This window comes from Haplochromis burtoni, unplaced genomic scaffold (assembly GCF_018398535.1).
Source record: "Haplochromis burtoni strain Fernald_Lab_line unplaced genomic scaffold, NCSU_Asbu1 Contig_337, whole genome shotgun sequence".
In the NCBI taxonomy this organism is placed as follows: Eukaryota; Metazoa; Chordata; class Actinopteri; order Cichliformes; family Cichlidae; genus Haplochromis; species Haplochromis burtoni.
This window is the reverse complement of record NW_024582698.1, coordinates 399,958-413,101: the sequence shown is the minus strand read 5'-3', so window position 1 is coordinate 413,101 and position 13,144 is coordinate 399,958. Positions and strand designations below refer to the sequence as shown.

At 39.0% G+C, this 13,144-nt stretch overlaps 1 protein-coding gene across 1 annotated transcript; it reads right to left on the bottom strand.

The window, feature by feature from the left end:
• Positions 1 to 2,210: 2,210 nt before the first annotated feature.
• Positions 2,211 to 12,090, bottom strand: dusp19a (dual specificity phosphatase 19a). The gene is made up of 5 exons (XM_005942352.2): positions 11,923 to 12,090; positions 7,503 to 7,751; positions 6,464 to 6,510; positions 6,157 to 6,309; positions 2,211 to 3,547 (listed from the first exon to the last, which is right to left on the bottom strand). The coding sequence occupies exons 2-5, from the start codon at positions 7,726 to 7,728 to the stop codon at positions 3,347 to 3,349; spliced, it is 627 nt and encodes a 208-aa protein (XP_005942414.1). The 5' UTR covers positions 7,729 to 7,751; positions 11,923 to 12,090; the 3' UTR covers positions 2,211 to 3,346.
• Between the last annotated feature and the right edge of the window lie 1,054 nt (positions 12,091 to 13,144).

The window sequence follows — 13,144 nt, the reverse complement described above, 5'->3', positions numbered from 1 at the left end:
TTGTCGCGGGTCAGGACTGTTTGGGTTTTGTTTGACAGCTACGTTCTGTTGTTACAGGTGGTAGCATTACGGTTGCCATGGTTAAAGGGTGACGCGCGCTCTCTCTGCGACTTGCGTTTCCTGGGTGAGAGAGCGCGTGTCACCCTTGTTGTTGTTGTTATGCTAAGCTAATAGGCAGAATGCTACAGGCATAGCCCTAAAGAATGTAGCCTCATGGGCAGTGTAGTCCGTGCTGCAGGGAGAATGGACTGCCATACCCGTTATGTGTCTGTGAGCGCGAGGAGGGAGAAAAAGGAGAGTCGAAAACTACAAGTTATCATCGAGCAGAAACGGGAGCTGGAAGCATGTAAATATAATAATAACCACTGCAGCCAAGAAGAGTGCCTGACGAGCCCAGTTGTAAGTAAGCTATTAAGACTCAACTGTACACCGTGTTCGTGTTTTCCTCCGAAAACAATAAGTTCCGTTGGAGCAGCCTTTCAACGCCTCTCTGTCTGAAACTTGACCCAGACAACAAAGTAAAGCTAGTTTTCAGCTATGAGCCCGACACAGAACCGATGTATTAGCCAGAGGTCCCTTTACAATGGTTAGGAGCCGCGGACCTTCAGCAATAGTAATAAATCACACAGCAGTAGTACAGTCATGTAGTTGTAAAAAGCATGATAATATATTAAGTAATCCAAAGTATTCAGAATACGTTACTCTCATTGCGTAACGTATTCTGAATACGTTACAAAATACATTTTGGGGCATGTATTCTGTAATCTGTTGAAGAAGTAACCTTCCCAACACTGACTACTTTTAAGATTAGGCTTTAAACTTTCCTTTTTGCTAAAGCATATACTCAGGGCTGGATCAGGTGACCCTGAATCCTCCTTTAGTTATGCTGCAGTAGACAAAGGCTGCTGGGGGATTCCCATGATGAGTTTTTCCTTTCCAGTCACCTTTCTCACTCACTATGTATTAACAGACCTCTCTGCATTGAATCATACTTGTTATTAATCTCTGTCTCTCTTCCACAGCATGTCTTTATCCTGTCTTCCTTCTCTCACACCAACCGGTCCCAGCAGACGGCCGTCCCTCCCTGAGCCTGGTTCTGCTGGAGGTTTCTTCCTGTTAAAAGGGAGTTTTTCCTTCCCACTGTCGCCAAAGTGCTTGCTTTGGTCATATGATTGTTGGGTTTTTCTCTGTGTCTATTATTGTGCGATCTACTGTACAATATAAAGCGGCTTGAGGAGACTGTTGTTGTGATTTGTGATATATAAATAGAAGAAATAAAAAATAATAAATAATAAAATAAATGAATACTTGCCTTAAGGTTTGTGAAGCTTTGATGGTCATCAAAAACATATTCAACATTACAGAATGAACTGTTGTATGTTAAGCTACATTCAATGGATTTATTTCTAATTCTTCATTCTGAAGAATATTACATTATGGATAGAAAATTTGGTAACTGCAATCAAAATAGTTTTTGAACCATGAGATTCCCAAAACTTATTTTTCAGCTTTTTGTTCCCCCCCAATTTAACTTTTTTTCAGATGTCTTGATGCCATCAAATTTAAATTGAACCAATATTTTCATGAAATAGTAAAAATATCTGAGTTTAAACATTTTGCATGTTTTCTGTGTTCTCCTGTGAATAAAGTATTGATTCTTGAGATTTGCATGTTATTGCATTCTGGTTTTGGTTATATTTTACACAATGAGGCAATTTTGGGGGGGAATTCGGGTTGTAATAAAGTAAGAACTGAAGGAATTTTTACCCCTGAGCCATAAGAGGCTGAGGGGCTATTGTCATCAGGCAGGCATGTGGGCAGCATGGACACCTGAGTTTGTGAATGCAATAACTCAAGAACAGGGTGATGTAGAGTCCCAATCTTGAGCTCAACCTCAACGTCAGAGGTCAGGTTTTCTGGAAATCTTGAGAATGCCATAATTTGAGATTAAGGATTCAACTAGGAGGCTAAGGGTTATGGCTAAGAAGTACAACTGCCAATTTGACCAGCTAACACTTACTAACACCGCTTCACTTGCAAGTAATTTCTCTGTTAGGAATCTTCCCACACAAATTTGACTGTTCAAAGGCACCACTACACTGTTTTGTGTTCTCATCCAGCAGCTGCAGTCTCTCCACTGTGTGTGCACAAACAGGTCGTTTTGTAACTACTAAAGAGCCATAGGGAAAAAGGAGGTCTGACATCAGAATGTTTTTTTAGCTGTGAAAGTTTTATAAATATTAGTGCAATACACATACAAGTCCAGCCTGTAAAATAGACCCAGCATTTTGAACTTCTTGTGTTTTGGTGTGATTTTGTATTATTGTTTATGTCTTAGGCTCATTAGTAGTCTTAAGTTTAATCTGTTTTGAGTTTCATATATTCGTGTGTCTCTGTCCTCTGTGTCCCTCTCTGTATGTTTGTGTTTATCTGTACGTGGGTGTCCTTGTGTCTTGTTTCCCTTTTCTGTTCCCATATGCCCCTTCCTCATGTTCATTCCATGTCTCTCCTGTCTGTCATGTTTATCCATATTTCCCCAGCCCATCATGTCTCTCTCCCTCTCTCTCTATGTCTCGTGTCCCTTAACTGTTTCCCCGTCCCACTCGTTGTCTCCTTCCGTTATCTCCCTTGTCCATCTTGTTTCCGAGTGTTTGCCTCCCAGCTTCCGTTATCATCTGTCTAGTGTGCGTCACGTTCAGTTTCGTTTCCCCGTCTCGTTAGTTAGATCACGTTCAGCTGTGTTCCCTCCTGTGGTTTGTTCCCTCGTTTGCCCTTGTGTGTATTTATGTCTGCAATCTCCCTCGTACCCAGCTGTGTGCTCTGTTAATTGGTTTAGTTTCCTGTATTCTAGTTCAGTTTTGTTTTCTACAGGTATGACAAAAAAAATTGTTACTGTTGCTTCCATATTCAAAGCCATAACTGCAAAAAAGTTACAACAAGCATTTCTGTTTCAGTCATTGACATCTGTATTCGCTTATCTATTTATTTTCAATTCTGGTTAGAAATAACACTCTGGAGTTTGTGGCTGCCCACCACTCCGAAATAATAAGGATGGGTCAAAATAAATTTCCCCCAGAGATACAAATCTAAATGACAGCATTCAAGCACAAAGACATCGCCCTCAAAAATAAAACACAAAGACGTAAATCATGCCTCAATGAAGAGGAAAGAGAGAAAACATGCTGGAAATTTTGATGAATAATGAGTTTATAAGTTTAATTGGATGGTACCTCTGTATAAGCCACCCCTCTTCTCCTTAAAAAAAAACAGACCATACATTGTAATTATCCCAAATATATTTTTATACTAAAGTATTTTAATTAAAGCAACATTTTGTCTTTGTACTTCAGGACCCATTCATTGCTGGTGTTTTGTAATTCCGCAGTTGTTCCAGGAAGCCGGGGTTTGGTGAGGAGGTGGGCCGAGCTGATTTGACCAATGAGAGGGCAGCATCAAAAGACTGGCCATCGCATGACATCAGGTAGCCAGTGACCACAGCGGGTGCACGTGACACCCCAGCGTTGCAGTGGACCAACACCACGCCTTTCTAATGGAGATACGCACAAAAATAATAATATTAAAACCACATCATTTATAAAAGATCAATATTCCATTCTTTGCCACTTGGGGCAAAATATCCTAATAAGGTCATGTTGTGCGTTTCTTATTTCGTAACAGTCCTCATCCATAGGCATGTGGGGTGATGAAAGCACAGCTCCTGTTTGACACTCTTTCATCTTTGCCCACAGCTTGGTTAAGTTTAGCTTCTAAAAACTACTTGATTAGTATCTAATTGTGAAAAAGTAGTTCTCATAATCCCTAGGTAACAGGCCATTGCCCCAACACCAATAATGCCTGTAGTGCAACCCAGTGTCTGATTTTTCCCTTAATCCTTAGTTTGTATGTTTGTTTGTCTGTTGCACTTAAAAACACCAGTGAATCATGTTCACAGACAGAGCCCTGGTCAGTTTTCTCCTTATAACTTCTAAAAGCTTTTGTATTGTAAACTTGGACATGGTGGCAACAAAAAGGGCCATGATAACAGTTTCATTACCACAGACCCCCGTCTTTTTTCATGATCTCATGTTCTTAAAGTATTTAATGTAACATGCTGTAAACTCAAGTGAGATATTTTTTCTGTCATTAACTTTAACGAACAGAATTTAAATTTTATGTCATTGTTGTTTTTTTTTAAATCTACTCGTTTGAAAGAAAGAACTTAATCTTGGCACCTTATTCTTTGCATTAGAGACAAGAAAATTAATATTAAATTATATTCACTGACAGAATATAATTCTAATTAAACAACTCTCTCTGTCTTTTCTTTCGCTGTTTTGTTGTTGTTGTTGTTTTTAATAATATTTAATTTTGACTTTTCCTGATTGACCACATTCAAAACAGCGGATCAGAGCCTTTGCTTTGACGTCAGGATGTCCAGGCTGATCTTCACGCTCCAACGAGCGCTTTAGTTAATAGGCTTGTTTGTTTGTTTGTGTCTTTGGATGCACATTAGCTTCTCTTTTGCAGCCTGTATCTTCCTTCGCGTGAAAGGTGTACACCATAAGCTGTGTCTTAGTTACCAGGCTGAGCACTCACTGGTCAAATCAGCTGATTTGACCAATGTGCAGAGAAACAATAAGAGCTATGGAGAAAAAGTTGCAGTTCTCCATTAAGATTATTTGAGCTATTTTTACACATTCAACAATGTTGTAAAAAGCTGACCTCTTTATCAACCAAATTTGAACAAATATTTCTAAACAGGTACAAAATTACAATCTAAATCTAATCTAAATCATCAGAATATGTGATGTTTTATATTGTCTCCAAATTATTAGCAATCAGGGGAGAAAGAAAGTACTCACTCTGGCATGCAAAAAAAATATTTTCTTTCTCCGGGTTGGGGTTTGGGATCATCATAGATGATGAATTTGAGACAATTTTGAAAAGGAATTTCTCAGAAAATAAAGGTCATAATGTAAACTCTAAAGTAAAGTTGGTATCAATTAAGTTACATTAATTTATATATTTGTCCTGCAGTCATGAACCCCGTCACATGATGCCTTTGTGGCTGTTGCTGTCGTCATGACAGCGTCCATAATCGAGCGTCATTACCAGCCAGATGGCCCACCGAGTAATTTGAGTCTGCATTTCAAAGTAAAAGCATCAGTTTGATTATCAGAGCTGGAATTACCACACACAGAAACATATCATTATGAGGATACGCATACACACAGACATGCGCGCACACACACATAGACTTCCTGTAATCAAACACCTCTAATGACTTTGTAATGACTCTATGGGTGTGTATGTGTGAGTGTGTGTGTGGGGTGTCATGTTAAGGTGAGTCGTCAGCTTCGCTGCTAAAAGCTTGTATGACACTGAGATCTGATCTGAGAGCAGTTGAATAAAACATGACCAAAACTAACCATCTATTATTTAAAACCAAGGATGAGGCGACAAGGAGAGGAAACACAACGAGGTGACAAGGAGAGGAAGAAGTGTTGAAACATTTGTAGCATGTTAATGCATCCCTCAGTTTAAAACCCTTACATCTGACTGCTTGTTGCCATAAGCTAGTTAGTTTGCTAAGTACTTCATTCGGCAAAAATACCCAGCTCTGCTGTTAATATTGCTTAATAGACAATTAATATAAATATTCATATTAATGTGTAGACCATGCCTATTCGTCAATATTTCTTTTTAAAATTTATCTGTAATAGTTTTCAAAACATGCAGTGTAAAAGCCACAGACAGACAGCATGTAGTTAGCAATGAGATCACATGTTAGTTATGTCCTTTAGCATTTATGTTTATCATACTAATGTCTATAGCAGCCATTCCCAAAGTCAAGAGAGCTGCAGCCCCCTTAAAAAACAGAAACTCCCATGAGGCCCATGCAATCTTAAATCTTGCTAACGCTACCCAGTCATATGAGTGTTAAGGCCAATGTGTGACCCAGCTGGGAGAAATTATAGGAGAAATAAATTTCAGAGTAGAAATAAATGTAATCAATATTACTAATCACCTCTTAATACTAGTTTTAATTCACCTTTTATATAGATACATTTATTTATGGATTTATCCTTTAGATAAATCCACATGTAACTTAACATTAACATTAATAATAAACACATGCATAAGAAATTATGTCACCTCAGTCTGAGCCTGCTGGATGAAGTCACAGCATTCCTGGAGGTGAGGGAGGAGATCGGTGTCGGGGTGATCCAGAATACTGACAGTCTTATAGATGAACAGGTCCGGGAAGACATTCTCCACCCCAAAGGCCACATTCAGGATGTGAGACACCTGAGGAGGATAATGTTTCACTATCACAATACTGATATTCATAAAATGAAGCTTACCTATGACTACACAGTCAGAGAAACAGGAACAGAAACATAATTTTGCTTTGATAGTAGTGACTGAAACGAACTCCTTGCTTGTAGGAACAGAAGCTCACCTTGTGTTTTCTCAGCGTGCCAAAGTCATGTGCAGCATCCTGAGAACCTGCACACACACATACATAAAACTAGTTAGTGTATAGTTTGACTCTGCTGTGTGTATGCCCCAGCATCTACTGCAGGTCATGGGGTCATCAATGGTCTCCCACTAAATCAGTGAGCTCCGGGGTCACGTCTCCTCCCGTCCCTCGCATGTAGGGGCTCATGTTACGAGCTCAGTGGTTATCGGCACTGCTGGGCTGAAGGTGACATCCAGGACAGGACAGGGAGACACAGGAGGAGAGGAGATGGGCTCATCTGCTTTTTTTTTTTTTTTTTTGTACTTCCTAAATTCATATCTAGGTGTTTGTTCTGCAAGTGCTAAAAACTAATAATAAATATTGAGGACAATTGTATTTATACATTGTAATTTTCAGTCAAAGCAAAGCCTCTAAAAGGGGAGCACTTCCCCCTAGTACCTTTGTATTTTTTTTCCAAATTATTTGGCCTTTGTGTTGCTCCAGTCTCCAGGAGTTCCTATGTGGATTGAGTCTTTCTTGGTGTCTGTTATTGTAATCCAAAATTGGCTCTACAATGTTGAATCAGGGCTCGCCGGAGGCCACATTATCCATTACCAGACTTTTGTCTTTCATGTGGCTGAAGCTCTTTATGACTCAGGTATAGTTGTATAGGAACAGCTTAAATTAGCTGCTGTTTCTGTCCTCTAAACCTCTGTGTGTAGAGTCACTGATGGTTGATTCATCTAAAATTGTTTTGTTTTTTTAATTTCCTCACTTTTTTGGCACAAGCTGAATAATCGCATGTTTCCAAAGAGACACAAAATCTCTGTCTGTTTCCATATCCTCCAAACACATCCTCCTTTATCACCATGTTTTCCACTCACCTCAGCTTTTCACTTGGCTGTCCAACAGAGGAAAATGCCAGTAAAACGCTGAACCCCTTTTAACCAAATGAAATCACAGCCTAGTGGTTGACAGTGGTCATACTCTTCAATATTTCCAGGTATTCAGATAAGCGTTATTTGTTTGGGTTACTCACCCAGTAGAAGGAAGGGCTTGACAATGCCAACCTGCAGGTCCCAGGAAGTGTCAGGGACATATCCCAGCATCTTCTCTGAAGGGGGGGCGGGGTCTTCGACCACAGTGATTGTTGAACCCTTCCAAGTCTCGATAATGCGACGGCCACTCAGTGAGGTCACACGGGTGCACTGCTTCCTCAGCCGCGTCCGAGAGAAATTGTGGATCTCCTCGGTCAAGGACTGCATGCTCAGACTGACCTGGACTGCACCTGAAAGATAAATGTAAATGAATATTTCAAATAACTCCATGTCATCTGTTTAGAGAACCGGATGTGTACAAACGGGCTTACAGTTTCCTGCGATCTGAGGCAAGCTGTCATGTAAAATTCCTGCATCATTTTAGAAGAATAGAAAGCACATTTTTCCAAGCCATTTAAAGGGTTTACATCTTTGATGACACGGAATGGGAGCGCAGAGAGGATAGCAAGATCAGAAAGTACTGACACAGACTAGCTGAATAAGAAAGGACCTCCCCTTAAGTTTGCTCGTGTCTTTTGAGCTAAGGATCATAAATAAGCTCTTTGAATTTTAATTTTTAATGAATGTAACACTGTGGCTTAACAAGAAACCCCTGGATCACTTACAAGTGGTCTTAATAGCTGCTGTAAAGCTTTTTAATTAGGTCCTCTATGAGGTTTCATGTGACACTGATCTTGATTTCTTTTCTGTCTCCCCATCAGGTTCAGAACTCAGTCTATGATCATGCTGACGGAGCACTGCACAATCATGCAATGATTCCCCAATACTCTTACATCACCACCAGTTTCTGATGTTTACTGAATAGAAAGAAGCAGCTGTTTTACAGTTCATGTTTCATTTTATTTATTTTGTCTTCTAAATTATTTTTATTTGGTTCATTATTTTGTCCATTTTGATCCTTATGCCCCAGAAAGGTCCAGTTTAAATTCAGTTGTGTACTTAAAACTCTGGACCATTTTGGTTCACATTGACATCATTGACTCTGGCTGTGATTGGATGGATCATCCTCCATCTTTGGATTTCAGGTTAACAATACTTTCACCAACTCACTTTGACTGTGTGGTGTGCCTCAAGGCTTTGTTATGGGTCCTATTTTGCTTCCTCTTCAGCACATAATTTGCAGAGGTACAGTTTGAGAGGTGTTATCACGTCTGTTTCACTTTCCAAATATGGCTAAACTATCTTTTCTATGCTGTCAAAAATCAGAAAGCTAGTAATTTCCTTTTTGTGTCCTTATGTGTGACCTTGCTGGTTTTGTCATTGCATCCTGTTCCATTTATCTTCACATGTTGAAGATGATTCATTTGAAAGCCTGATACTCAGCCTTATCTCCCCTAAAACCAGTTTTATTTGTTATCATCTATCGTCCACCTGGGCCTTACACTGAGTTTCTGTCTGATTTCTCAGACTTTATATCTAATTTAGTTCTGAGCTCAGATAAAATAATTATTGTGGGTAATTTTAACATCCATGTAGATGTTAAAAATGACAGCCTTAACATGGCATTTAATCTGTTATTAGACTCAATTGGCTTCTCTCAAAATATAAAAGAACCCACCCACCACTTTAATCACACTCTGGATCTTGTTATGGCATAGAAACTGAACATTTAACAGTGTTTCCTGAAAACCCTCTCCTGTCTGATCATTTCCTGATAACATTTAACTTTGCTTTATAAGAAAGCCCTCCGCAAAGCCAGAACATCTTACTATTCATCACTGATTGAAGAAAATAAGAACAACCCCAGGTTTCTCTTCAGCACTGTAGCCAGGCTGACAAAAAGTCAGAGCTCTTTTGAGCCAACCATCCCTTTAACGTTAACTAGTAATGACTTCATGAACTTCTTCACAAATAAAATTTTTATCATTAGAGAAAAAATTACCAGTAATCATCCCACAGATGTAATATTATCTACAGCTACTCTTAGTACCATTGATGTTAAGTTAGACTCTTTTTCTCCAATTGATCTTTCTGAGTTAACTTCAATAATTACTTCCTCCAAACCATCAACGTGTCTTTTAGACCCCATTCCTACAAAACTGCTCAAAGAAGTCCTGCCATTAATTAATTCTTCAATCTTAAATATGATCAACCTATCTCTAATGATCGGCTATGTACCACAGGCCTTCAAGCTGGCTGTAGTTAAACCTTTACTCAAAAAGCATCTCTAGACCCAGCAGTCTTAGCTAATTATAGGCCAATCTCCAACCTTCCTTTCATATCAAAAATCCTTGAAAGAGTAGTTGTCAAACAGCTAACAGATCATCTGCAGAGGAATGGTTTATTTGAAGAGTTTCAGTCAGGTTTCAGAGCTCAGTCACAGCACAGAAACAGCTTTAGTGAAGGTTACAAATGATCTTCTTATGGCCTCTGACAGTGGACTCATCTCTGTGCTTGTCCTGCTAGACCTTAGTGCAGCATTCGATACTGTCGACCATAATATCCTATTAGAGCGATTAGAACATGCTGTAGGTATTACAGGTACTGCACTGCAGTGGTTTGTATCATATCTATCTAATAGACTCCAATTTGTTCATGTAAATGGAGAGTCCTCTTCACACACTGAGGTTAATTATGGAGTTCCACAGGGTTCAGTGCTAGGACCAATTCTGTTTACATTATACATGCTTCCCTTAGGCAGTATCATTAGAAGACATAGCATACATTTTCACTGCTATGCAGATGACACCCAGCTCTATCTGTCCATGAAGCCAGATAACACACACCAATTAGTTAAACTGCAGGAATGTCTTAAAGACATAAAGACCTGGATGGCTGAATTGAACTCAGACCTTCTTCCTCACAGACAAGCTAAGGCCCACTTATCTTAATGACCTTGTAGTACCATATCACCCTATTAGAGCACTTCGCTCTCGCTCTGCAGGCCTACTTGTTGTTCCTAGAGTATTTAAAAGTAGAATGGGAGGCAGAGCCTTCAGTTTTCAGGCCCCTCTTCTGTGGAACCAGCTTCCAGTTTGGATTCAGGGAGACAGACACTATCTCTACTTTCAAGATTAGGCTTAAAACTTTCCTTTTTGCTAAAGCATATAGTTAGGGCTGGACCAGGTGACCCTGAATCCTCCCTTAGTTATGCTGCAAAAGGTATAGGCTGCTGGGGGATTCCCATGATGCACTATTAGTATTAGTATTTCTTCCCCAGTCACCTTTCTCGCTCACTATGTGTTAATAGACCTCTCTGCACTGAATCAAACTTGTTATTAATCTCTGTCTCTCTTCCACAGCATGTCTTTCATCCTGTCTTCCTTCTCTTAGGCCAACCGGTCGCAGCAGATGGCCGCCCCTCCCTGAGCCTGGTTCTGCTGGACATTTCTTCCTGTTAAAAGGGAGTTTTTCCTTCCCACTATTGCCAAAGTGCTTACTCATAGGGGGTCATATGATTGTTGGGTTTTTGATTTATTATTATAGGGTCTGCCTTACAATTTAAAGCACATTGAATGCGACAGTTGTTGTGATTTGGCACTGTATAAATAAAATTGAATTGAATTGAATTTGCGTCTTGATGCATGCTCAATCATCCAGGTAATTAGATCTCCAAAAGTTGATTCTGGACGTAACGTTTGTGGAAGAAACATTTCTTCCACAAACGCTACGTCCAAACGAACAGAATCATCTTTTGGAGAATTGAATTTTCACACATTAAATGGAAAATTCTTGTGATAACTTTTAGAATTAAGTGTGACTGGACAGTTATTAGAGAGCTACTTCTAACATCATGTCTCCATCAGGACGTCGGGGCTATCATATCAAAATCTGCCAGTTGCTCTGCAGCCTAGACTCAAAGTTGTGACTGTGGCTTTGAAGTCCCTGAACTTTGTAAACCCAACTATGACTTTAGAATCACCATTTGCATTTCTGCATGACTTCTGATCTAAAAAAAAAAAAAAAAATGCCCCGGATAGAACATATCATCTAACAGGAGCTGGTCAAAAATTTTGGTTAAGAAATAAATTTCCCTATCAGGCTGAACAAAAAAATGTTAGTTATCTTTTAAAGAGGATCCATTTCTTAATTTCCAGCTTTATTTTTAAAAACAGCCTGAGCTATGTGTCAGAGAAGACCAGGCAGGTCATGCAGACCTATTCTCACTCACATAAATGAGAGTGCTCAGATCCATCTGTGCTGTTGGCTCACAGGGACTACCTGCCCTTACTCTGACATCTTCATAAGCAAAATAACACATCTAATTTAAATATGCAAATTATTATCTAATTCAAATCATTTTTAAAAATCAACTATTTAGGTTCTGTCCACCTTGTTTTATTAGGTAGCTTAAATTTGTTTTGGATAACCTGACCTAATCATAATGTTAATTTCCTCACCTTGGAACAACAACCAGCACATACATGCTCTGTAATAACATGCACTATCTTTATACAGTACCTGTTTCCTGTGATTGTTGTAATTCAGTTCAGCTTGTATTAGTTTCTCTCAGGGAAGTCTAGCTTAAATGCCAGAAACCAGAGAAGGCGAAGGATCCGGTTCAGTTTGCAGAAGAAAAACAGATGCGTCCCTTCGTCATCTTTTTTTTCACAGTAGACATGCAGTGTGGTTCAGATGCCTAATACCGACTAAACTTGGTTGCCGTTAGGTCAGGAACTCTGCTGGAGGTGAGCTGCTGCTATGTAACATGAAACCTGCTGCCTGTCTGAATTTCACCTGTGCACTTTAACAATGACACATTTACCAAGTGCATAACAAACAAACAAAAAAACAAACAAACAAAAAAACTTAGACTTTAGCGCAATCCTTTTCATTTTTCCTATGTACTAAATGAATAAATCCTCTTTCCTGTTTTGTTGCCTCACTTTAATATAGAGCACATGCAGCTAAAGCACAATGGCAAAATATATGCTTTTCTATATGATTATATGAAGTAATGTCAGAATATTTTCAAGGAAATTAGTAAAGAAGGTCTGGTTGTGTTGGTGTTGGATGTTGCTTCTTACTTTTTCACTAGAGGGAGCCACATATTTGCTTTTCTTAAGCAGCATTAATGAAAAACTACTTCAATTCTGTTGCAGCGCCCAACAAACTGTTAAAATAAAGAGCTACAGTTAGAATGAATTATCAAATGAATAATACATAAAACACAAGTGATAGGTTTGTAGCTTGAATCTATCCGCAACACAAGTCTTTCAAGGCTTAGTATTTTATTTTATTTTATTTATTTATTTATTTTTGCCTGTCCCGTTTGGCTCTTTTGCCATCAGAATTATTGTCTAAAGGCAAAGAAAGATGCCCAACGGATTTACTTTACCAAATGGACCATCCCAGCCTTGCCGTAATGGTCTCATTTGATTCACCTTTTATTGTTTTTATTTTATTTTCACTTGCTAAATACGGGACAGACTTGACTGGGGAAAGAAAGGGGAGAAAGAAAGAGGGAAAGAAAAACAGCGGGGGAGAGGGACGGGGATAAAGGGCAAAAAACAAAAAACCAACAAAATAAGCAGACATAAAACATATATCGAATCACCTGGATCACCTGTTGAGAAAGAAAAAAGAAAACAAGCATTTAACAAGGGATAAACAACATCATGATGATCTATGGGAATATAACAGTAAATACTAAATATTAAACATTATTGTGCAGCACGTAAGA